General features: G+C 44.5%; 1 protein-coding gene across 1 annotated transcript in view; it reads left to right on the top strand.

Moving 5' to 3' along the window:
• The window catches only part of LOC129132424 (CBP80/20-dependent translation initiation factor-like), a 376676-nt gene that overhangs the window by 174051 nt on the left and 175403 nt on the right, over positions 1-27222 (top strand). Inside the window, 1 exon segment of the mRNA XM_077193174.1 lies at positions 17804-17880. Within this exon segment, the coding sequence (XP_077049289.1) occupies positions 17804-17880 (77 nt within the window).

Here is a 27222-nt window from a genome sequence, read left to right as displayed (position 1 = left end):
ATCTAGATCGGGTCTTGGCATTTCCAGGTGAGCCAAGGGGTATCTGGTAGTGTGCGCTCTCCTCAGTGGCCTTGATTAGAAATCCCAACTGGGAATATGTAGGGAAGCCTTCCATTGGGATAGAACATCCCTGCCCTAAAGGGTGATGGGGGCCCTTACCACGAATGGGCGGATGGTTGCCAACTTGCCTTAAGGCCCTCCAATGAGGATGTTGTTCTTGCTTCGCATGGATACTGTAGCTCCACCAATCCCTGAAATCATGCCTGCTACCGGTTGTAGTTCCCAGTGTGCTGGCCATTCTGAGCGGGCCATGATGATCACGTCGGCACTGGTGTCCAGCATCCCTGGTCGGTGGATCTTCTCTCCGCTGCAGGTAAAACCACACTCGATGGTAGGCTTACTTGGACCCAAAACTCGTGCCCACATTGCTGTAGGGTTGAGAGGAAGGTTTTCCCTGTGATTCTTTGGGAGTAGAAAGGCTTGTGCAATCAGAGTTCCCTGTGAAAGGTAAAAATGGTAAGTCCGTGCAGCAGAGCTGGACAGAGATTTCTTGTCCTGGGTGCACTGTCTGTACTTCTGGAACAACAAAGATTTCCTCTGGGCCATGGAGAGTGTCACCTATAATTAAAATGTCAAAAGAACCACCCTTTTGGCCCATGCTTGCCTGTGGGAACATGATAAACATTCTCATTATTAAAGTCAATGGACAGAGCAGTTATCAGCTGGCGCCGAGTTCCCAGCTGTATCGCTCCGTGTGTTGGATCCTCTTCATGTGATCTGGAATCTCCTGAGATGACGCATGGCTGGGTCTGGACGGCTTTTGATTTGTTGTCTTTGCGCAGGGCCTGACCGCACTCCGCTGGAAGTTTTGCAAATGCTGCTGGTAGCGCTGCTGATTCTGGGGTTTTTGGTAGGTGTTATGGGGGTTTTGGGTAGGTGACCTGTCTGGACAGGCCTTTATAAAATGTCCAAAGTCTCCACAGTGGAAGCAGTGGGCCTGGTCTTTGGAAGCCACTACTGCATATGCACCAGAAACTCCTTCTGCAATACCCTTAGCAACTGCTTGGGCCACTGTGTTTTCAGTGGACAAATGATGTGTACAGCTTTCCAGCATTTGCTCAATGGTAGGTTCTGTATTCAAGGGTAGGGCCCTCAGAATTGTTTTAGACTGTTCATTAGCATTACTCATGGCGAGTTTACACAACAGTTCCTTTCTTGCCTCTGTGCTCTTTATCTGTTTTTCCAGAGCATCCTTAATTCTGTCCACAAACTTGATAAAGCTTTCATCTACTTGTTTATTATTAGAGAAATGTTGGGTAGGAATAGAGCCATCTGGGGTAAGAAGTAAGGAGGTTTTTGCTGCAATAGCTAAGTCCTGTAGTGCCACCTCAGGTAAGGTGTTAGGTTGGTGAGAGGGTTTCTGTAAATCCCCTTCTCCAGCCAGCTGTTCAACTGTAAAATCTGGCCTATTTGCATCTTTAGCATAGGTGTCTGATGTTTTTAATTGTCTTTTCCAATGCCTTTCCTATAGCATATATTCTGCCAGGAAAAGAAGGCAGTGGGCAGTATTTTTAACATCGTGAGGTACTAAAACATGTGCCGAGAAGATAGCTTCTAGAAAATTTCTAAAACTATGTGAACTTCTACCGTGTTCTTTGTCTATATTTCGTAGTTGCACAAGTTCTTTATTTGTGTTAGATTCCCACATCATTTTAGTGGTGGCACCACCTCTTTTTCCCTTTATATAAATTACTGGGAAGGCAGAAATTCTCTGAGCCAGTTTCCAATCCCCTGCCCGAGTCGCTTCCATTTTTATTAGAGCCCATGGATCTATGTCCTCGGTATCAGAATGGACTCGCTGTCACTACTGTCCTTAGTGGAGGAGTGAGAGTGAGTAGGCAATGCAGTATGCTTTTTTGGGCGTATTGGAGCAAGAGTTTGCAGGTTTGTAGGGGACCGAAGAGGGTGCGGGGGAGCACATGGTAGAGTTTGGCTAGAGGGAGGCAGCAGTGGAGCAGGAATGGCAGCACCACGTGTGGCACAACCTGCGCAGGACTGAGGCACATGGAGAAGTGGAGTGGCACCGTGGGGGGTCTTGGAGGTGCCGTTCGGGGGACCCTGAGGGTGGATGGGCGGCTGCAAAGCCTGAGGATGCAGGCAAGGGAGAAGCGGGGGAGAGGAGGCAGTGGGATTGGAAGGGGCTGTGCTGCCACAGCGGGCACGACGGGGCGTACAGCGTGGTTTGCCGGAGCTGTGTCAGGCAGGCAGGGAGAAGACTGCCTGCTGCGGCAGGAATGGTAGCGGGGGTGGGGAGACACGTGACAGGGGTGAGAGGTATGGTGGCAGGGGTGGAGGGGGCAGTGCCAGGGGTGGGGGGGTGGGGGGGGGGGGGGTCACGGCAGGCTGCGCGGAGATGTTGGAGTGAGGGAGGGTGGACCCGATAGAAACCATAGAAACCGGCGCAATTACACCTGAAGATAGCACGGGAGGAGGGTGCAAGCAGCATTCCGTGGATTGCGCTATAGGTGGAGTGGAGTCTGCACTAGCCGCGTCTGAGGGGGAAACCGAAGGATGGGCAGGACCTACAGACCCCGCAGGTGTGGAGGGGGTGGGTGGGGGCAGCAAGAATGCCATGTTCCCCGTCCCAGGAAGGGGGCCTGAGGGTGGCACGGCCCCAGAACAGCGTTTGAACCCAGAGAAAGCAGAGGATAGGATTCAGAGACTGAGAGAAGAGGAATGTTATCTGTGTTATTAGCATTTGAAGAGAGTCTCTGGTGGGAGAGATAAGGTCGGAATGCCCTCAGCAGGGGAGGGCTGCAGAGAAATTGAGCTCTTTATTTTTTCGACCGTTTTGGTTATAGAACAAAAAGAGGTAAAAAACTGAGTGACAGAAAAATCTTCATGAGTTTGGAGAGAATATATTCTTGTCCCTACTGTGTCCCATAAAGAATTTAGAGCGATAGTCTGTGTGTTAGTATCTAGAAACTGGGAAATAATCAATTTTATAAATTATTTCAAGTTAGTTTTTGAGAGATTGTCTTTAGAGAAAGAAAAGCTGTTAGCGGATAAGATTTTTAGGCTTTGTAAATATAAATCTCTCCTGTTCTGGGATCGTTTTCATTTACTAGGTTTTGATCTCATTCCCTTTTCCCCTCCAGCAGCAGAAAGAGAAAAACAAAAAAGAAAAAACAAACAAACAAACAAACAAGGACCCAAGGTAAGAGCGCGCAATAAAGGCTGTTTTAAAACTTACACTTCTTCAGCCGAATGTGGGTCAAAAACTGCTGGTGGGTGAGTGGTCTGCCGTGTCCGACTCCTCAGGATCTCGTCCCAGATGTCGATGTGGAGGGTCGTTGGACGCCTTTTCAGATAACTTCTTCTATAACGGAGAACTTATCTTCAGGAGGTCGTAGTGACCCTTGGCAGTAACTATTCAAGACGAATGCTGCTCTCTGGGGGTGCCAGGATGCCAGCAGCCCAGTTCGGGGAGCCAAAATTATTACAGCGAGGGTTCTAGGGGTCTCTCCGACCCCGGCTGCCGTAGGTGTCTGGATAGCGCAGTCTTGCTAAGCACAACCTGTCCAGGTCCCTCAGGCAGGCTCCCAGCTGCAGGCAATCTTATCATGCAGCTCAGCTCTTAAGTGAGATCAGCTCTTTGGTGAATTCAGCTCTTTGCTTGCTAAGTGCTGCAGTAGAGGCAGGGAGAGGAGAAGGCTGTATGAGGTTCCACAGAGGTGTCTTTATTGGCAGCTCCTGTGAGGGGTCACAGTGACAGCTCTTCTGACGAACAGCACAGAAATAGGGGTTTATATAGGGTATAGGGGTTTTGGTAAGGGTCGAGGTGAATATGACCTATCATCTTACAGAGAGACAACAAGCATCTGAAGGCAGAAGAGGGGCTCCTTTGGTCCAGTCATCGTGACTAGGCATTTCTTATCCTAGGCAACTGACTGCCAGGGAGCCCTTGCAGGCCCTGTGGCTCCTACAGGTAGTCATCAATTGTTTTGGTTACACGGCTCTGTGATGTCTGTTGAGGGGACATCAGGATGCTGTCTGTGCTTCTGAGCAGGATGTAGTGCAGGCCGGACACATCTAGCAGGTATCCAGCATGTCTTGGTGTCTATTGAAATGCATTTATCATAGGATTATCGTACTGTAATATCATTGGAAGACATTAGAACATGATATTACCTAAGACTTAAAGGGGGGGCTGTACATTCACCCGAACCTTTTTCCCCTTTTTTTTGTATTAATAAATAAAAATAGGAACAAAACATGGATTTTGAACAGCATTAATAAGGTACTATTATATAGGATTGGCTATTGCTAAGGGGTTTCTTTTTCCCAATGAGGACTTGAAAGAACCTCTTCTGGACGAGGCTTTCTTGTTTATCTCAAAGGAAAAGGGTTTAGCTTTTGTAAAGTTTGGACAGAATCATTTAGGTTTACCAGTATATTTCTCCTTTACCAGCCAGGTTCATGCCTTGATCAGGGCCATGAACTTGGTTGGGAGAGGTGTTCTGTATTTATATTTTTAAAACAAGCTTTTATTAATATCTACTGCAAAAAATTTTAACATTAATAACTTCTGAATAATTAAAGAAATATAGGCATTTTAATCTTTCAGTTATTATGCTAACAGTGCAAGCAATATACTTTTCTTCCTTTTGTTAGAAGTTAGAAATTTGTTATTCACTTCAATAGGTGACTTTTAGCTTTTAAAATGATGACAGGTGGCAAATTTTCAGTTAGAAAACTTTGCAACTGAAATTTGCTTATGACATTACTGAATTAATGTTTTTATGTTTGTTTTAATGGATCTAGAATGTTAGAATGTGTAAATTCTTTGAATTTTCCAGGCTGATCTAGTTGATATTCTGCTTGCATTGTGAGTAAAAATAATAGAAGTATTATGAATAAACTTAGTAACATACATTCTAGGATATCTTTAATACACAGTAGTCCATACTTGATACAGAAACATAATGCTTTCTTAGTAACTGTAACAGAATCAGCTATGAGACACTTATTAATTTTGGCTTTAGCAAATGTAAAATAATAATAAATGTTGTACTATGAATTCTAGGACATATTTAGTAAAAAGTTGTTCATTTTTGTAACCTTTGTGTGACACCTTTTTTATAACTGTGATGGACTTGGTTGACTTAGTTACATTATATGAGCTAGTTTTACTCTTAGCACATGTTATTAGTTTATTAGTCTAGAATATGAGAACCTTTGTATAGTTGAAGCAGTAGAAGGCAGGGTGGCCGTGAAGCTTTGTTGAGGTTTGAGAGGTAGGAACTTGGCACTGCCTTTGTTGGTATTGCTTTGGCTGGAGCTGTTAGATTTTTTTAGTTTGCCTCTTCACTGCCCATATGCAGGGAGCTGCTGGCTTCCCGTTGGGCTTGGTGAGAGGGTGGCCCGCTCCTAGCTGCCAAGAGGTAGCTGTGCTACGTGGCCAATACCATTTTTTCAGGCAGGCTTGTTTACTAATGTTCTTATGGTATAACATTCCCACATGCTTTTTACCTCCGCCGTGTGCTCGGTGGGCCTCCTGCAGGGGCTTTTCCCATGCTCTGCATCTGGGTTTGACGTCTGTAAGAGCTTCTGGTGATGTAATTCCCAGACCCGCCCATGGAGGCAGGGTCGGGGATGGGGCCACGACCACTAGAGGCGCGGATGTGTTCCACGGAGGTTGGCTTGGGGGCGGGGCTCTGCCCCCTGAGGTAAACTGGATTGGGGGTGTAAGTACATCCCCAGATGAAGGCATGGCCAAGCTCCACGGAGTTGGGGGTGTATCTTTGGGGCCGGGCCCCCCGGCTTCAGGAGGAGGCAGTCTTGACGTTTCTATGGTGATGGAAGATGTGGCCGGCCCCGGCGGTGGGGGGGCGGTCTCGGGAGCAGCATGGAGCTGTGTCATGGTCACGGGCTGCCCAGCTAAAATGGTGGTGCGGTTTGAGAAACCACAGCAGCCTCGCGGCACAGGCACTGGGCGCTCCGGTGCCGCACAGTATCTGCGGGGTGCAGGCACCGTACGCTCTGGCGCCGCATAGCATCCCGTCATGGGCCCATCCCTGCCGCCTGCTGTGGCTCCGCCTGCCTCCAGGACCCCGCCACCCCCCTCTGTCTCGCTGTGTGCCGGGACCCCGCCATGCGGGGGGGTTGCGGAAAACAGCTCGCCAGGGAACGGCGCCAGCATGGGTGGTGTATTCAGGGCGGCTCGGCCACAGGGGCAGCATGGCAGCACATGGCGGCCGTTTCGTCTGGCCATATGTTCTGCGAGCTTGGAAGGGTGCCCATCCCCCCGATAACTCCTCTGGCGTTCAATTCTCGCCATATGCCTCGGTATTTAACAGTGTTATTAAATCTAAGATAAGTTTCCAAGGCTTTATAACTCTTATGTCGTTTTTCTCACCTCTGGAAGCTGCTTGAATTATAAATTGGCCAGTTCGTGCCCAGGTATTAAAGTCAAAGGCAGCTTCTTCAGTTGTATCCAATCCGTGGGTTTTAGCCCACGTTATTAATGTTAATAATGCCTTTTCATCATAATCTACGTCCCATTCCTCAAGAAGTCTCTATACCTGGAGTACTGGGTGATCTTGCATGGACACAAAGCCCCCCTATCTTCGGTGGGGCTTTTCTTCTATTTTCAGCTTCTCCGGTTTTTTGTTTCACACAGCCCTTTGGCTGTGGTTTTTTGCAGCTTTCCGCTGCAGGGTGGGCTCTCCTCACCTCAGTTTTTTTCCAGCTTTTCGCTGTGGGGACAGGCTCTGCAGGCACTGTCCTCTGGTTCCGTCCACTCTGCCCACAGGTAAATGATTGTTCTGCCTCACAATCTGGTTACACACCTGTTACCCTGGTGGTCGAGTGTCAGAGACAGACACACTACAAACCTCCATTGGTCATCAGCAAACAGCGTGTGTCGCTCTCGAGGCGGTCACGACACAAAGCAGAGACCACAAGCAGTCTCAGTTGGCAACTCTTTATTATTGAACATGGCTGACTTATACACTTTCCAATTGTTTATGCATCTTCTACCCTAACTATTGGCCACAATAAGTCAACATAATACTATTGGTGAAAAGTTATAGTGACTTCAACTAACTTTCTAAAAATACTTCATCCAGCTGCAAGGTTCTCTTATCTTTCTTCTCTTGGTCTCCTTGGTTACAGCCTTGGAGAGAGCTCCTTATCAGCTTCTTCTTACTTCTCAGCTTCTTCTCGCTCCTTTAGCTAACAGGCCCGCTGTTAGCCCCTCCCACAATTCCCCCTTTTTGTTTTTGAACTGTAAATACAGCTGCTATGGATTTTTGCAGGGCCCTTTGCAAAAATCCAAGCAGAGAGAGGACACACAAAACAATCACAACCATCAACAAAATTCCCATTCTTAATACATTCGTTCCTGTCCTTCATCCATCTTTAAGTACTGATATATGGTCTTAGCCAGTGTCATCGGCACGTTCTGCTTCAGCTGCGGAACCATCCATCCTGTCCTTTCCCGCACGCTCTAGGTAAGGTTTAACACAGTGAGCAGGAACCCATCGAGGACCATTATCTGTCAAAACACAAGCATAACCCCTCCCCCAGGTTATTAGTTCCACTGGGCCAGACCATATACCAGTAATCAAATCCTTAACCCATACCTTGACATTTCTACGGAAATCTGGTTGCATAGAATTCAAAGAGGAAAAATGGTAAAAGATTGGAGATAACTGTGAGTCAGGTAGGGGACGCAAAAAGTTTAACACATAAACAGCTTTATCTAATCTCACTTGAGGTGGCTCCTGTTGCATTCCCCCTTTTTGTTTTTGAACCTGATGTTTAAGAAGTCCATGAGCTTTTTCAATAATTGCTTGGCCCGTGGGGACATGTGGAATGCCTGTAGAATGCTCAATGCCCCAAGCACGAAATAATGCTTGCATTTTCTGCGAAGCATATGCTGGGCCGTTATCTGTTTTTATGTGACACGGAACACCTAGGATAGAAAAAGCATGATAAAAATGACAAATAGCATCACGAGTTTTTTCTCCTGTGAATGCTGAAGCAACCATTGCATGAGAAAAGGTATCAACTGTAACATGAACATACATAAAGTGACCAAATTCTGGCATTTTAGTAACATCAGTTTGCCATTCTTCTAACGCAAATAGACCCCTAGGGTTGGTACCATAATACTGAGTGACATGAGTCATGTGACAGTCAGGACAAGAAGAAAGGATTGATTTTGCTTCACCAGGAGACAATTTGAATTGCTGATGTAAAGCTTGAGCACTCTGATGAAAGAATTGATGAGATATAATTACCTGCTGCAATACATTGGGTACAGTTTTGATTGCAGCAGCAGCTACTAAAGAATCTACATAGGCATTGCCTTCAACAAAAAATCCTGGTAATGATGTATGGCTACAAATGTGCATGATGAAGTAAGGATGTTTTTGAGCACCAATAACTGTCCATAACTTCACTAACATGATAAACAATGGCTTCTCTTGAATATTATACAACACTGCTTGATCTAAATGCTTAACCAAATTGGCAACATAAATGGAGTCAGTAACTATATTTACAGAACCAGGAAATAAAGTAAAAGCCAAAAGAACAGCAGAAAGTTCAACCAGTTGAGGAGATCCCTGCTGAATCATTGTCTCATATTCCCAGTGATCATCCTTTCTCCAAGCCACAGCTGCTTTTCTGGTTTTCCCGGATCCATCTGTAAAAACCGTTATACCTTCCACTGGAACAGGAGAACAAATTTGTTTCCCTTCAAAAGGAATCTCTTTAGTCAGTGTTAGAACAGGATGAGAAGGCAAATGGTATGTGATTTGGCCTGTAAAACAGGATAAGGGAGATTGCAATTCATGATTATTTTGAAAGCACCATTCAAAATACCACTGTTGTACAGGTATCACAATGGTCACAGGGTCGTGTCCCAAAATCTCATGACAACGCCTGCGGCCCTTGATGATAATGTCTGCAAAAAGCTCATAAAGTCCCGGAGCTGTTTTCTGAGATCTGAAAGATAAAAATATCCATTCCAAAATATGCAGTTGATCTTCCCAATTTTCATTCCATTGACACAGTATCCCACATGGTATTTCATGGTCTTTCAAAATAAACAATTGAACACCAACAGAGGTATCTATCCTGTTAACAAATTTGTGTGCTAGGGCTAATTCAATTTCTTCTAGGATCTTTTTTGCTGCCGGGGTCAATTGCCTCCTGTCAGTAGAGGAAGTGATGCCTGAGAGCAAATCAAACAATGGCTGCATCTGATGATTAGTTATACCTAAATATGATTGAATCCAACCTATTAAACCAACCAATTTCTGTACATCAGTAGCAGTTTTAACATCAATGTCTAACTTTACAAGTTGAGGCATAACTTGAGTGTTGGTCACCAACATACCTAGATATTTCCAAGGCATGTGTTCCTGCACTTTCTCTGGAGCAATGATCAGACCAAAAGCCTTCAAATTTGTCACAGCACATTGTTTAAGAGCTGATAACTGTTGTTTGTTGTCAGTTGCCAACAAGATATCATCCATGTAATGATAACAGTAGCAGTTTTTAAATTGCTCCCGCACTTTTGACAAGGCCTGTGCCACAAAACATTGACAAATAGTTGGCGAATTTTTCATGCCTTGGGGTAAGTACCTTCCATTGATATCTTTTATTTGGTTCAGCATGATTTATAGAAGGCACAGTAAAAGCGAATTTTTCTTTGTCCTGCTCAGCCAATGGAATAGTGAAGAAACAATCTTTCAGATCAATGACAACTATTTGCCATTCCTGTGGAATCATCGTAGGTGTAGGAAGGCCTGGTTGTAAAGCTCCCATTGTTGCCATTACCACATTTATCTGCCGTAAATCATGTAAAAGTCACCATTTTCCCGATTTCTTTTTTATTACAAAAACAGGGGTATTCCAGGGACTGAATGATTCCTCAATATGTTCCGCTTGCAGTTGTTCTGTGACTAATTCTTGCAGGGCAGTAAGCTTTTCAGTAGTAAGGGGCCACTGGCCAACCCAGACAGGCTTATCTGTCAACCATGTCAGGGCCACAACTGGACGTTCATTGCCCTGCATCACAGTAGCCCCTATTAAAAATCTGTTGTAATTTTGACACCCCATTGAGATAAACAATTTTGTCCCCACAAACTTTGAGGAGCATTGGCAACATAGGGTCTGATGTTAGCTTGTTGGCCATCAGGATGTTTCACATTAATTACAATGGCTGACAGGCCACCTGTTGTAGCACCACCCAACCCCAGGAGTCCAAAACTTGCACGAGTGAGAGGCCACAATTGAGGCCAGCAAAGTCGTGAGAGTATTGTGACATCTGCTCCAGTGTCACTCAATCCCATTACTGATATGGTTCCTGGATGACATCCACTGGCGGTGAGAGTGCACATCTTTTCTGGACGGCTCTCCGTTACTTTCTCAGTCCAGAACACTTGAGGTACTCCTGTCGATCCAAAACTTCCTGTGCCGCGACTTCGGGCCACTGTATTTGGAACAGAACTCACAAAAGGCACAATTTGAACAATGCAAGTTCCTTTCTGAATAGTGAGAGGAGGGTCATTGATGGATACCATGGCATGAATCTTTCCTAAATAATCAGCATCAATAAGCCCTAGATACACATGAATACCTCTAAGTATAGTACTTGATCTTCCTATCAAAAACGCACTCAATCCCCATCCTATCAGACCACAGGCATCGAGGGGCACTTTACATATTTCTTTTGTTAGAATGGTTACTGTGTCAGCGGTGGGTATACCAATCTCTGCGGACCCGCTTGTTGCCCCTGAGTATTGTTCACAAATGGGTAGCTTTGCAGTGCTGGGAAGGCCCGCATTTGCTGTTGTAGTGGTTGTTGGGGTATTTGTTTCCCCATGTGCCCCTTTGCCCTCCTCTTTGGGTTTCCCAGCAACAGCTGACCATTTGCATGATATTTACTCCTGCATTGTTTAGCATAGTGCCCAGGTTTAGCACAACGATTGCATACAACATCACTGCTTGCACTTGATTTAGATATTGTTTTCTGGACAGTACACTGTGACCTTACGTGCCCTTGTTGTCTACAATTATAACATTTCGCTGAAGGTCTTAGCACTGCAGCAAGAGCTGCCATTTTATGCTCGACTGAACCAACTTTCGAGCAAGCAGTAACCGTTTCAGACAAGGTGGGTTCCCCAGGTAAAGTGTCAATAATCTTTCTGCAGTCTGGGTTTGCATTTTCTTCAGCCAATTGTATACACAATTTGTCTCGCAAAGTTTCATCATCTACCTGTTTCTCAATAGCTGCAGCAAGTTTTTCCGCGAATTGCAAAAATGGTTCTCTCATCCCTTGCTGTATAGTGACATATTTCTGTTTTGGAGCTGCCATTTCCATTGTTTTAATTAAGGCACTCATGCCAATTTGCTGAGCTTGCACCAAAATCGAAGGATCCCACCTTGCCTGTAAATCTGGATTGGCAAAAGGCCCAGTGCCCAGTAGGGCATCAACACCCACAGCATGACGAGGGTCGTGTTGAGGCAACTGCATATTTGTTAAAGCGGTGCGCTCAGCCACTCGCCTCCAAGTTTCTTGAAATACACTGTATTGTACTGGCTGGAATAGAATTGTAGCGAGATGCATGATGTCATAAGGTGCAAGCAAATCTGCATTAATTACACATATTAATTGCATTACCTGTGAGGAATTAATACCATACTGAGCCACTTTCGATTGGAGGTCTTGCACAACCCTCCAGGCAAAGACGTGATGACTGTCATCCTGCCCTGTTCCAGGAGCTGCTTCAAAAACTGGAAAAGCCATAGGGTTATCACAGGCAACATTTGCATTAGCACTGTTCTCCTGAGGTACTCTTGGAGCACCTAACCTTTCTATGATGTCCCAATTCTTTTCTTCAACTGCTTTCCTCCTAACAAATTCCCAAAACTCCTGAGGGTGTCGAGGAAGCACAGTTATTTGACATGGAGGCAAAGTCCATGGGGCAGTAAGGCTAGAGCTCTTAGGAGGTAAAGAGACCAGAGCTCCTTGCCCCAACTCAGGTGTTACTGCAGGCGACTCATCACTTGCTTCGCTGTTGCTGTCACTGTCAGGTAACGGAGGATACGGCCTTGCAGGTTGTTCAAGCCGCTCAGAGGGGAGCGGGGGGGCGGACGGCTGGACTAGAGCGGAGGGACGCGGGGGGGCAGATGGCTGGGTTTCTCTCTCTGCTAAAGACATTTCAGCTAACTGGCCTAGCGGGGTAGTATATACAGGCACCATTGCGAGCTGCTGGCCAGGTGTGAGATAGAGAGGTTTAGGGGTCTTATAAGACGATGCTATGGCAGTTTGCCCAGAAGTTTTGGCAGCTTTCCCAGAAACCTTGGCAGCTTTCCCAGAAGCTTTGGCAGCTTGTCAGGTAACTTGCATGGCACCCAGACTTTCTTCCCCATCAGAGGCCCCCTCTGCCTCATCCCCCCTGTCAGGTTCTGTTATCAGCCCCAACTCTTCGTCCGCATCCCTCTCTGCTTGTTCTCGCTCTGTTTTCCATTCCTTTAATGCCTCAAAGAGCGATTCCCAAGTAACTGCTAGATTGACAACCGTTTTATCTCCCGCTCGGATGACTTCCCACAGTCTGTCCCCGACTTTTTTCCATGCCTTAACATCAAATTCTGTGTTGGGATCAGTGCCAAAATTCTCTGATTTAGCCCACAGCAAGATATTGTGAAGGGCAGAGTCTGACGTATTAATTCCCTTATTTCTTAACAAAACTTTCCATGTAGCCAGAACATTTTCTTCCTCTTTAGATAAATTATGTCCCATTATTACTAGTTGGTGGCTCACCTACTTCCAGGTGTCTTGATAGGAGGAAATCAGGTCCGGACCTCCCTGTGGCTTCCACCTGCCACTCTCAGCTGCACTAATGCTGCCTCCCCCATTATGTCCCAGTGGGTCACGGTTGCTAATTGCTAGGACCCCATATGGGCCCCCACCGACTATGTTCTTATCACGTCAGCAATCACCAGATGTCGCTCTCGAGGCGGTCACGACACAAAGCAGAGACCACAAGCAGTCTCAGTTGGCAACTCTTTATTATTGAACATGGCTGACTTATACACTTTCCAATTGTTTATGCATCTTCTACCCTAACTATTGGCCATAATAAGTCAACATAATACTATTGGTGAAAAGTTATAGTGACTTCAACTAACTTTCTAAAAATACTTCGTCCAGCTGCAAGGTTCTCTTATCTTTCTTCTCTTGGTCTCCTTGGTTACAGCCTTGGAGAGAGCTCCTTATCAGCTTCTTCTTACTTCTCAGCTTCTTCTCGCTCCTTTAGCTAACAGGCCCGATGTTAGCCCCTTCCACAAGCGTGTTTTATTGTTCGGAGCTTTCTTTTATAGGCAGTTCAAAACTCCAGGGTCTAGACAGCTCAGTGGTCTGATCTTTACGCCCCCCAGGTCCTGGACCAGTGATAAGCTTGCATCTTAAGGAAGGATGTTATTGGGTGAAGCCCCTGTCAGTCAGCCATGGGGTCGGTTTATGGAACCATGCTGGGATTTTTATTTATAACCAGACTAATGCCCAGTACAAGCCAGCTTGTGACAACAGATCACCTTTCAGGTTCCTTCCAATCCAAACATTCTACGATACTATCATTCTATCTATTACCATCACCAGTAAAAGAGGCAAAGCTGGTGCCTTCCTTTTACTTCTTCAGCTGATGCTGGTGCAGAGGAGGCATGAGAAAAATAATAAAGCTCCTGCTTGTAGCAGGGTATCTTTAAAACCAAAACATTTCCCTCCTCTGGTCCTGCCCCTCTTCCTTGTGTCCATCCCAGGCCAGTACCCCACAGCTTTGGTGGGAAGGCTCAAGAGAGGGATGTTGCTGGGGAGAGGAAGGTATTGGTGAGGGAAGAAGTGGAAGGCTCTTGATTGCTACAGATTGCCAATGAGATCTTGAAAGCTTTTTATTTCTTCTTTCATTAAACTTTGATGTAAATAGGTCTGGGGCAACAAAGAGGCAGTTGCCAACTTTCTGCATTCTGTCAGTCAAGTGGACAGGGTTGAGGGCTGGATAGAAGCCTTCATTAGGAAGGTAAAGCTCAAAAAGTGTGCACATGGGCTTCAAACCTGCTTCCCTTTACTGTCTTTTTGCAGCAATTCCAGCAGATGGCAGATTTCCCTTGGTGTATGCTAGCTGCCCATATGATAATCACCTAAGCTTCACAGTCATATCACCTTGCCTTCTCCAAGAGCTGAATATGCACATCACAACACAGCTGATCTCTAGGGGTCTGGCCCAGAGAGCAGACCAGTCCCAAAGGCCCCTTCATTTCCAGAGCTATTGGCCCTTTTTTTGTTAAAGTGCACATTGATGATTTAAACTTGAATGTATATGCATTACAAGTCCCATGGGCTTCTCAGGTTCTGCTCCAAATTTTCCCACCATGTAAACTGCAGAATGTTTAGCTCCAAAATTGAAAATTACCCCTATTAGCAATCCTTCATGAGACCATGGTCTTGTTGTTCTTTGCTTTTCCCACACCCCTCGCTTCCAGAACTGGTAGCACTGAAATGTTGATTTGTTATGTTCTCCTCCAGCCACCTGTGAATAAATATCAAAATAAAACCTATGTGGGAAAGAGACCAAATGTGATTTTGTTTCCCATTGAGAAATTGCAAACCTGCCTATGAAAACCATGAACACCTGGGCTTGATGGTGTCTTCTGGCCCAAGCAGGTGATGCCTTAAGGGTTAGCTTTCATATTTTCCAGATTCTGTACTGCATTATTATATAACTCTGAACTTCATATAAAGTGTTAGCAAGTTCTCTTCACAGTTTAGTTAGACGAAACAATCCTTTTCCAGCCTGAGAACCGAGGACACCATTGCAGCTTCAGGTCCAAAAAGTATAAACAACAGTGAATTGAGGAGAGTAATCTGGGAGGATGGGACTTCATAACCTGAAGCTGTAACTGGACAATTAACTCCAGTATGTAAATGGACCAAAACTTATAAAAGTGTGAAAACATGTGACCTGTCATCCATCTTGGGTATAGCCTCGACCAGGCTCTTTTACTGCCCAAGGTCTATTCTTTGAAAGCCTTTTTAAAAAATGCCTACTTTATTCCTTTAACTCTGTCTAGCCTCTGTTCTAGGTAGCTTCTCAAGGCATCACAGAGCAACAACCATCCCTCTTGTGTAGATCTTCTTTTAGACTCATTACAGAGCACAGAGTGGTCTGTATCTTGGATAAATTAAGCTCCTCCTATTTATTCAGGGAAAATAAGTGATTGGGAAAAATAAGTGATGATGAAAAATCGAGCCACAGCCCTCATCAATGAAGAAGGTGCAGTATTATTCTAAGCTATTAAGCATCAAAGATACCACACAGAATTATCCATGAGGTGTTTGGCTGCAAGAGAAGCCTAAGTCAGACCTGGTTAGCTAGGGAATAACCCAATCACAGCCCTGTGAGGGTAAGTTGCCAGATTTCCCTACTCCTAATCTGCCTCTTACTAGTCAAAGATGGGCTATCTTTCAGTGGTGAGTTGAGATCTAAGGAGCATGAGGAGAGCCCTTTCTGGTGCTGGTTACAGGGATGTGAGCAGAGGACCACAGAAAAACATGCCATCTCTGAGCAGATCCTTGTTGGACGAGCAGATCTGCAGGAAAGATCAGACAACTTCATGTAATGATGACCCCTGCACCATTGCTATGAGGGATCATGTAGGATGCTGTGGCTGGTGTGGCACCTCTGTGTTAAGGGTCCTTTAGTGAGACAGAAGGATAAATTTGTCACTGAGACTGGGTACTACTCTTGAACATGCTTTCTAATGCCTGTGCTAAACTGTATGACCATGGTGCATCTGATTTTCTCTGAAAAAGTGAAGAAGAAAATTAAAAGGGAAACTACCTTTTCAGGAAACACACTGCAGCCAAATCAAGGTTCAAATGGGGACATGCAAGCCAGCATCAGGACTTACAAAAGGGCTCAGTGAGTTCTTCATTGTTTGAAGTCTTGAAGAGTGAAGGTCTCCAAAGTGGAAGGCTCCAGTGGCTGTGGGAGCTGTAGGGTTGCTGTTGCAGCAGTTTCTCCAGGTTCTTTGCAGATGGTCATAAAGGATGGTCATAATCAATCTTGTTGGTCTTAGACTTGGGGATGCCTTCTCTAGTCTGCAAGGCTAAATTCATTACCACCCCAGCAACTTTTCTTCTCCATTGCATCTTCCACCAGAGAAACTCAAAATATTATTACCTCAGTAACTGTTGCTAAAATTAACTATCATCTTTAAAGACTTTTCATGCAAAGAAAGAGGGACTTTTTTTTGAAGTCAGTGAATTATTTTGTCATGCCAATCTGACAAAGCTGCTGCTCAATGAGACATATCTCCACCCAGCCCTTGCCTTTCCTATACTGCTCCTTCATGGCCCCTTGTGCATGGTGGTTCACCAGCAGTGTCTGGAGCTCAGAGGCTAAGATAGATTGAAATGGAAATAAAAGAAGTGACTTTTACAGGGCTTTTATTGCCATCCGGGGAAGTACAATACTGCATAAATGAAATTATTTATGGTTATAACAGCTCTGTGGTCAATGAAAAATAAAAAATACTTTGCACTTACATAGTGCCTTTTATCTAGGAACCTCGGAGCTCCTTGATCACATTAACAAAGCCTCACCATGTTCATAGTAAGGTAATAAATAGAGCATCCCCTGTCACCCTTGAGTCAGGAATGGGAGTGAAGGTGACACATAGACTCTAGGTCTCTTCAGAAGGCTAATCTGAGTCTATTAGAAACCCAGTCTTTTATACACTGTTCCGATACAGATGGACCTGATTGGTTATTTAATCAACACCCCTCACACCATTGGCTAATTAAGAAGACACCCTTTGGTAAACATCTTATGAGAAAACAACTGTTCAAAACACCAGCTGCAAGATTGTTTTAATTCTTTCTCTTAGCTTCTCACAGCTTTTCCCAGAATGATGCCTGGGAAAGTTATCTGTTTCTCTCTCTTTGACTAAACTGTCACATCTACATCCCTCTAATCAGATAAACATACCAAGTCAGAGCACCTTCAGTGGAGAAGAGAGCAAGACAGCAGCTTGAGTTACACACAGCTCTTAGACGGTCTTGGCTTGGGCAAATCATTTAACATCCTTATAATCTCAGTTGTTTCCAGTAAGGTGGATGCTGCCCTTTTGTTCCTCAGGGGTGGGATGTGTTGACTAGCTCACAGTGGGAAGGCTCATTGAGATGCTTGTGATGTGGTTGTTGACTTGCTAATGGTGTGGGAGCATAGCCCCAACAGACCTGCCAGTTGTAGCTCCTGTTGGCTTACTCTGATATCCTCAAAAGGCTGCTGAGCATCATCCCTTTACAGAAATTTGTACAGCTGGGTTTTAGATAAATATACAAATGAAACAGCCCAGTGAAAGTGGGTGGTTTAGGTGCACCAGTGTCAGCAGTGTCATGTGTGAAATGGGTGAATTCCCTGTCAATGGTGTGTATTGGGATCCATCCATCCATGGCCCAGCTATTTGCTCCATGTGGTTTCTCCCATACAGAAACTGCAGATAACTTCATCTGCTCATTGCAACAGCCCTGAGAGGGTACAAGTCTGTGGATTTCCAGTCCTGCTTCAATAGGGTCTGAGAAGTTGTAAGGAGGTTTGGATGGCAACTGTTTCTTTTATCACAGTCACATGTTGATTATACAGCTCTGTCTCACTCTGACCCCTTTCATATTGATGCCTCCTGTCTCTTGAAACTGATCACTGCTTTTCCCTCTGTTTTACAGGGTTACCATTCGTTGCCTCATGAAGCTGAAATTGCGCACACCAAAAAACTGTTCAGAAGGAGGAGAAACGAACGGAGGTAGATGAAACATCTTAAATGTTTTGGTTTTGGTTTTTTTTAATCTACTCTTCTTTGTTGCACATTGTGGTGGTTTGACAGGAGATATGTTTTCTGGGATGTTGTGGTCAGGCCAATTGGTGCTCAGATTTTAATATTGGCACCTAATGTGACCATTGGGGCATTGGATCCGCCTCTGAGAACATGGGGTTAAAAGCAGGGCTTTCCCCCTGGGAGGCTCTCTTGGGTTTCTGGCGGGAAAGAGTTCGGGTCTCTCCCCCGGCCCAGCTGCTGGCTGGGCGGGGGGAGGGGAAAAGCCATGTGGCCGGGAGAGGTAGGCCTGACCCCGGGGGTGGAAGGGTGGAAGAGAGAGAGAGAGAGAGACACCGGGAGCCATCGGGCAGTCCCCCCCCCCCCCCCCCCCCCCGGGAGACAGACAGAGAGAGAGAGCCGGTGCCTGGGACTGTTACCTTGAAACTTGATAAACATGTGCCTGTGCCAGCAGCGCGGCTGAGAAGGAGAAGAAGGAGGGGGGGGGTGTGCAGCCAGCCGCTTGTAGGAGCTCTTAACACCTTTTCAGACAATGAAAATTTTACAGAACATTAACCTTTCCTAGAAGAGAGATAGAGTGGAAGATGAAGAAGGAAATGGGCAAGTGTGAGAGAGGTCTGGGCAAGTGAGAGATGTTGGAAGAATAGAGAAGAATCTTAGTGGGAAGAGATGATGGAGTGGCTTTTGCTGGACTCTTTTTGTATAGCCATGGACAGAACCATGTTCCTTGTGATACAGAGACTGCATCTAGGGGGAGGCAATGCCTCAGAACCAAGAGGGTTCAGTGTTGGTACCCCTAGGCCCCAAGGGGTGAAAAATATGGGGGGGAAGATGTCCCAAAGGAGAGACTGTGCCTTTTTGGAGTGGGACGAAGCATCCTTAAAAGTCGACCCTAGAAGCAGCTCTGGTCCGTGTTCAGTGGTGAGAGCTCTGGACATGAAAGGAAGAGGTCACCATTGGCACAAGAAGGACTCTTTCTCCTCTTGATGAACTGAGGATTGAGTATTCTGAAGGGTGGTGCCGGACCGAGAGTCGATGATTTGGGGCATGTATTGTATTGGGAATTTGGTGGGGAGGAGGAGGAGATGTATTTGTGAAGTTTTCATTTTCCTTGTGTGGTTTTTGGTTTTTTTTTTTTCCTTTCCCTTGTAGTTTAGTTAATAATTTTTTTTTCTTCCTAAGTGGGAGCCTGCTTTGCTTATTCCTGGTCACATCTCACAGCAGAAACCAGGGAGAGGGTATTCTCATGGGGGCACTGGCATTGTGCCAGTGTCAAACCATGACACACATCTTCTCCCATTGTCTCATGGAGTGTCTTTGGACAATACTGCTCTTTAGCAGCTGCCAGCATTGGGTTAATGCATAAACCCTTATTTGAGCACTAATGTTTTGAAAATACAGTCTGTCCATCCCCCTGGTTTGTCTGGGTTATGTCCTATATTGCCCCAGGAGTATCTTAAGGATCTTCTCTTTATACTTATTCCAGCATAGCCAGATTCTCCCAGTTATATTAGAAGAGGCAGATGGCAAGATATTATCTGTAAAAGCTTTGAGTCCTTGGGATTTGCTTCCCCTCTTTCTATTGAAAAGCAAAATTTGCTGACATTCAGGGTTGCCTACAAAGTGGACATGGTTTGGTTGAGAGGGGGTTGCAGAGAGTCTCAGATGCCTGTCTGCTAAATAGGCAGCCAAGTTCCTATGGCACTGGCGATTTTAATCCCTTGAGTTAATTTAATTGGGTCAATTGGATATTTAATTGTGTAAATTGCATATTTAATTATACAAGGGCATATAGAGTCCTTGATAGGAGTCATGACTATGGTTAAATGTGAAAATAAGCGGGAAATAAGGGAGTTAGTTGTACATGCAGCTTTATTTCTGCCAATGTGTTCTGCTGTGGCTGAGACAACTGTTTCTAAAACCAAGAGTTTACAAGGTTAATGTGATTGAACAGGAGAAAAAGTGTCCAGTATTTTCTCCTAGAATCAGCTGAAATCTGTCTTTGAACTGTGATGCCTCACAGGGAGGATTTTCAGAGAAGTCTTATAGACACCTGTAATAGTAGTTGGAGTGTGTCCTCATATCTTCCCATTGCTTCTCAACTCATGAACAGCCATGATGTAGCTAACTCTGTGCGTGGTTTGGTTTTCCTGAATTTTACTAAGCAAACAAAACAAACTGCTGAAAAGAGTTTGCTCAGGCATTCTAGAAACATTCTGTTGTGGGCAGGGCAGTTCTCCAGCAGCAAATTCCATTTCTCTCCTCTTTGGGGTTCCCTCCTTTTTTCTGTATGCAATTTAAAAGCCAATTTAGTCTTGTGATTCAGGGAAAAAAAAAAAAAGGTCTTGTTTCAGCTGGGTTGCAGCCCTGTGATCACCAAAACATGGTTAAAACCAAGCTGAAGTCTGTGTTGCAAGAGCAAACCAGGTGGGCTTTTTCACAGTGCTGGGCTGAACTCTCCAAGAAATTGCAGTGGAGGGTTAGAGGATTCTGCTCCCATCCCAGTTCACCAAGGGGATCTTCCTCTGCCGTATGAAGAGTGCATTATGCTGAGAGAAAGGATACCTTCTGCCTGAACCCATTGCCCAAAACTGAGCTGGACCAGAGACATGGAACTGCATGTTGGTTCTTCCTTCCCATTCAAAAAACCAGACAGTTGGAGGGATCACACTGGATGTGCATTTCTATTTCTATTTCTATTTCTATTTCTATTTCTACTTCTATTTCTATTTCTTTTTCTTTCTGGTCTCTTTAGATAAACCATCAGCAGGAAGCATTCAGCCCCCCAGGGCATCCCTGCCTCTTGCATAGATGACAAGGAGAGATAGCAAAAGAAACTGCCTTGGGCTGGGGTTAGAAGATGGAGGGGTGAGATGCAGCCGAAACCTAGTAGCACTGGGATAATATCCCAGGGGGAGAGACAAAAGCCTTAAAACCCAATTGATACAGCATCATTTGGGGGAGTAGACATGGGGTTGTTTCAACTCTAATCAGTCACAAATGAAATAAAATGGAAAGAGCACAAGGTATGCAGTCCTGTCCAAGTCTTTCACAGTGCTGTCAAAACTTAGAAAAACAATTTTAATTGCAAAAAGCTAAAAAGCTCAGGTAGAGGAAGATGGAGTGAAGCAACAGTCTCTGAAATAATTATTTAAGCAGAAAAGTCATGGTCCCATCCCCTAGACTTTGTCTGGGGACCTCAGCAGCCCTCCTCTCTCCATGCCATGTGATTTGATGCAGGGAGTTTTCAAGGTCCCCTTGTCTCTGTGGTGCATTTGGGACTAGGAGGGGTCCAAGTCTTGGGCTAGTGAAGCACCTTTTGTTTCTCATGCAAAATTATGCTGATGTCCAGCTGTGCTATAAATAGTTCTTGTCCCTGCTTCCTTTCCATCACCTTTCCTCGGGGAATGCTATCACCACATCACAGTGGAGGACAGCTCACCTACCTGAGGTCTTTGTCATGTACCTTTCACTCCCTTGGGGAGAAGCAACCCTATGGGTGTGCAACCATAGTTTTCTCCTTGCATATAGGATATGTTTTTATGTTCCATGAGTAATTTTTCTATGGGATGCATGCTTCATTTGTTGCATAAGATAGACATGAAGAGTGAATTAGAGGTGTTATTAAAACAGTCTTCAACTTTCCCAGTTAAGGACCACTGCAGGTCTGTTGGACACATTTTTGGTAACAGTGATCAACATCAGAGCCACATCTGGTGGAAGGTTTGGTTCCACAGGGTGTTGTAAAAGCCTACATGAGGTGGTGAGGTCCCTACTGCAAAGAGATTATAATCAGGGCAGGAGACCAGGAAGACATATCACCCTTCCTACCTCACCCAGCAGAAATCCTGCACCCAATGTTTTCTCTGTTGACTTAGACACATTAGGTGAAATTGCCACCTCCGGATGAGGGTGATGGAGGGCATCACCGTTTGATGGGATTATTAAAAGAGAGGAGGGGAGGCAAATTTTTCATAGATGTCCATGTGAGCAAGTGTCAAACACCAGTGAGGGTTTTATTGTGCCAAATGCTATTCCACTGTTTGCTGCCATACAAGATACATCCTACGAAGATATTACCACGGGCAACTTGATTTGACATACCATAGGCAACTACTCTAGGGAAGGAGGGAGTTTTCCTGGGCAGTGGCAGGACCTCTCCTGCAAGAAAAAATATTCTGGGAAATGAGGCACAACAGACCCATTTCTCAAATTGTTTCCTCAGACCATTCCCAACCCAATGCCTCTCTACTAGCAGACCACAAGCTGTGTTTGAATGTTGTCTCCTTGGGCAGGTGGGCTCTGAGTTTGGCTTTTTGTTTTTCAAAAAGTTCCCAAACCCACCATTTCTTAAGTATATATTGAAGCCTTGCAAGTCAACTTGGTGCTGCACAGGGTTTCTCCAGATCCCATGGCATCCTGGTATGATGTGTTTTGGGATGGAAGGTTTGGCTGCCCAAACCCCATGGCCTAAAAAATGTGTGAACAGAAGTTTACACCAGCCTTGTAGGAGCGATAAGAAACCTTGTTCAGTTTAGATAGGATTTGCAAAGAATATATGGAGTTGCAACAGGTTAAGACAGGTGAGTTTGTACCTACTTGGTCTTCTAGTTAACAGAGTACTGAAATGGTTCTGTGTCACCTAAAGAAGGGGACAGTTTTGCTGAAGACCAGGAAAACGTTGCTGGGGAAGTCTTAAAAAGTTTGTGCCATCATAATCATATTGATTCAATCACATCTTGTTGGACTCAAAAGTCAAATCAAGCTGAATACCTTATCTAAAGGAAATCCTCATGTGTGAGTAGATGCTGGCTGGTATCTCACGAGGCTTTTATCGGTCAATCTATGGGCAAGGACAGGAGAAGATGACAGAGGGAAGCACAGCCCCATGTCTTGGGGAGAATGGAGTAAAAGACTGAGTTTATCAATCCCCTCTTTGCAAAAGACATCTGATTTCCCCTTTTCATTAGAAAAAATATGTATCCCTTTTGCTTCCTCCATGTGCAGCTGGTGAGTCTCCAAGCTTTGAGATGACCAGAGCCACAAGGGGCTGCTCTGCCTGTCCCAGCCAGGGCTGTTGAGGACCATGGCCAATGTCCCTGCAGCTGGGAGCAGATGCAGATGCTTTGAAGGTACTTGGAGGTAAATGGTGCAGACAGAGAAGGGATATTTCTGCTGAAGAAACTCACTGTTGTGAACAGCAAACAGTTAAAACTGGTCATTTAATTAAGATTGGAAAGCAGAGGAACGTCAGCCTTGATTGCCACCAAGGGAATAACAGATATAGGGAGCTGGAGAGGGTTGCAGTGGCACAAGGTCCTTCCTCCCCATGTTTGTGGTTACTCCCACACCCTCTCATGAGGCTATTTGGTATATCATTGGGACCCAGTTAGTCCATCAAGTGCTCTTTGGGCAAGGTGGTGATGGAGCAGGGCAGAGATGGTATCAGGAGGGGTCAAGCAGAAGCCATCTGTAGTTCAGTCAAGTTTATACCTAGCATCAATCTTGAACTGGCTCATCTAAGAGCGACTTGGCTGCCCCAGCACCATCCCCAGAGTTGCAAGTGTAGTCTTCACACTAGCCAAGCTGTCCATGTGTAGTAACGTGGAGCAGTTGGTATGTAGCATCCATCAGGGAGTTTGTTCTGCCTGTCACCCATGTCTCAAGCTCTGGTGAAGTGAGGTTTTTCTACCCAGCCATTCTTGTTTCTACCCTTGTGATCAGTGCTAAGCCCTTACTTGCTTGAGGGTATCAGTGAAAATATGCCCAGCCATGAGTCACCCCTGAAGGCAGATGTATGGCTGTGATCCTGTCAGCAAAACATCATGAAAGGCAATGCCATATTTGCATCTCTTCTCCTGATGCTAGCAACAACTAAAAGGCTTTTGCATTTCATGTGATACGGGGAAAATGTACTTCTGTAAATATCAGAGCATGTTGTGGGCTTAAGGCTAATGATAAGAGAAAGATAACCTTTTTGATTTCAACAAGATATGTTCCACATGAGCCGGACTTAAGGAGTTGCCTATCCATTACTGTTCTCCATATCTGCTCTGTCCTACTTGTGTGTCTAGCTAAAGGCATAGTGCAGAAGTATTAAAAGATACTAATCTAAGCAAATTTAATCCTTTCTTTTCATTGTTCCTGTTTTATTAATAGCAGGAGGCAGTGGTAGGACCAAGCCAGGTGTGTTTTCTAGATGCAGGTTTGCCACCTCGCTATTGAGAGCTGCTTCGTCATTACATAAAACTCTACAACACAAGACTTTTTAGTCCCTTTTTTATTTTAATAATCTTGGTGATCCCTGTCCTGCAGACTAAATTTAGCATGATTTGCCAAGCTGTCAGTAGACTTTATAGCATCATGATGCTTTTGTAGATTGTTTTTCTCCATCTCTTCAGCTGATTGAAAGACTATGTATCACCAGCAAAACATGCTACTGTTATCAGACTTCTGGGCTTCACCTCCATGATCACAGGTGCTATTTCAGATACCCTAGCATATAGTAAAATCCATGCAAGGAGCTGGCAGACACCAGACCTTGTGACACCTGCACCAAAATGGAGTGGAAGCCAGACAAGATGGCATAAAGCATTTCCAGTTACATCACCATCTGGATCCCACCCCATGTGTCTATAACTATGTTAATCATATATGAACTGAGTGCCAAAGTTCCCTTTATGCTCAGAGAGGATGTGGTCAGGGGAGTTTGGAGGATGGTTCACCCCAACAAATAAAAAATTAGTCTAGCCATCATATAAGAACAGGTTTCCTTGATTTATTTTGCCTTTCCATGTTGACCAGAACCAAGGAAGTGTGAAAAACAAAGAGCTGTGGGAGGAGTTGAGCTAAAACATCTTGCACCGGAGGAAGCGCTGGGACAGGGATTTGTTTCTGGGGTCTTTTCAGTGAGAACAAAGACTTGAAACTGGGCATCCCATTTCTCCCTATTACGTATGGGGTTGTTGGTTGGAGACAGAAACAACACAGACTCACTGAGGGTCCTCAACAAACAGCCAAGAGTTTATTATGGCAGACATCTTTTCACTAAAAATCCTTTCTTAGGATTTTTTCCCTTCTGAGAAGCTGAGGCCTCAGAAACAAAATGTAAACAATGGTTATCTGCTGCTGTGGAATGCATCAGGTGGATTTTTGATTGGCCCATCTTGGATGTTTATAATTAATGGCCAATCAAGGCTGAGCTATCTCGGACAGAGTCTGAGACAGCTCCTTTTGTTATCATTCATTCTATTCTAAGCTAGCCTTCTGAGATTAAACCTTTCCTTCTATTCTTTTTAGTATAGTTATAATGTAATATATATATATCATAAAATAATAAATCAAGCCTTCTGAACATGGAGTCAACATTCTCATCTCTTCCCTCACCTGAAAACCACTGTCACAAGCCCCTTTTATAGGGGATTCAAAATTCCCAGGCCTGGACAACTGATTGGTCGGAATCTCTGCACCGCCCAGAACTCTGGCCAGTGATGTGTCTACATTTATGGTTGCATGCGACTTGCTGAGGTCTCTGAGTTTAAATCCCTCCTATCATTGCTTACCCAGGGACTTCTTGTTTTATTTTTAGGCTGGTCGAGTTTGGAGATCTGATATGACCAAATTCATCTGGCAGCTACAGACTAGCTGCACTGTGACAATTCCCCCTTTGCGTTTTATTTAAAAAATCAAATTTTTCTTTGTCTTCCTTTGCAGGCACCTTGTAGTTAGGATGACAAAGATAACATGATGACACAGATAATAAATCTAGTTTGAGGAAGACTTTCCACTCAACTCGACAAGCCTAGTCTCCCTCAGCCAATGATGTATTTCATGTATCATTGGAGTTGTGACATTCACATTCAGGAGCTGTTAAAGGGGATTACCAGAAATACAAGTTTTTAAGATGGCATGCTGCAGGCTCATTACCGAGAAGATACAATTTTACAACTTAACACTATAAACAATAAACAATTTAATTCAAAACCTTTTCAATTAAAAGCACACATCTTTTTTACTGATGTCTTCTTAAATATTTGAGTCTTGGAGTTCGAGTAGGGTGATGGGCAAATTGTCTTACTATTGAGAATCTTCTGCTTCTGACAAGCTGTTGGCTTGCTATGTTATGTTGTGAATTGATTAAAAAATATGAGGAGAACAGAGAGCACCCACTTTTGAGGGGGTGCATATCCACCCCAGCCTTCTCCCCTTTTCTTTGTTTTAACTACTATAACAGGAACAAAACATGGATCTTTGAACAAAATTAATGAGGTGAAACTTATAACTGCCTATATGCTTTACCATCACCCAGGGTCTGCCATCGCTGAGGAGCCTCCTTTTCACAATGAGGACTTAGAGCCCTCTTCCGAACCAGGCCTCCATATTTATCTCAAAGGAAAGGGGTTCAGCTTCTGCAAAGCCAAATCAGCCAGTCAAAGTGACTTGCTTTCATCTTTAGCTCAGAAATACCTAGGTTTGATACTTTTCCTGCCAGTTAAGGCCATAGCCTGGCCAGGGCTAAGACCTAGACTGGGTGGAGCTTCCTTATCATATCTTTAAAAGAAATCTTTCAGTAATAACTCATAGATCAGCTGGCTTTGTCATCTATCCTTAGGTAAATAATTAATGATACTACAAAGAACTTAGAAATAACTATATACATATATATACAACTCTTTTGAAAGTACTATTTGCCTTTTTGTTACAAACAAACCAATTTAAAACTATCAAAGGAAACATCTTGTCTCAGGTTTTACAGGTCATATCGTGGTATACAATTAAAAGTGACACATCCTTGTGTTTGTAATGTCCTTAAAATATGATTTTTGAGGTCTTTTGAATAAAGTCATAAGTAAATTGTCATTCTAAATCTCATAGATGATGTAAGGTGTATATATGGAGTTTTCAGATTTCGTTTGTGAAGGCTTCTTCGCATGGTTGTGATTTTTGCTTATTATTTGATGGGTAGATACAATATGACTGGTGGCTCAAATATAAGTATGGGGAGGCCTGGCAGAATTGCTTTGTAAAATCACAATACTAAAAGCATAGTGTAAAATTAGTTGGGTTGTGTCGAGTTGTTAGTGGGTCTTGGGTCTTCAAAGAGACAGGAGCAGTTGTTGGTTGTTGTAAAGTTGTTTATTGCATGAATACATCAGTCTTGAAGGCAAAGAGTTCAAAGTATTCAAGCCCATGTTAAAAGTTTTCTGGCCTAGAGTCCCCATGTTCTGAGCAGAAAGAGCAGAAGCAGCAGCAGCTCCCACACCCTTTTTCTTCTTCCTCCCTTGCACCCCAATACAGGGGGATTTTATTAAT

The sequence above is a fragment of the Agelaius phoeniceus genome, chromosome W (assembly GCF_051311805.1).
Source record: "Agelaius phoeniceus isolate bAgePho1 chromosome W, bAgePho1.hap1, whole genome shotgun sequence".
Classification (NCBI taxonomy): Eukaryota; Metazoa; Chordata; class Aves; order Passeriformes; family Icteridae; genus Agelaius; species Agelaius phoeniceus.
This window is presented reverse-complemented; position numbering and strand designations above follow the sequence as displayed.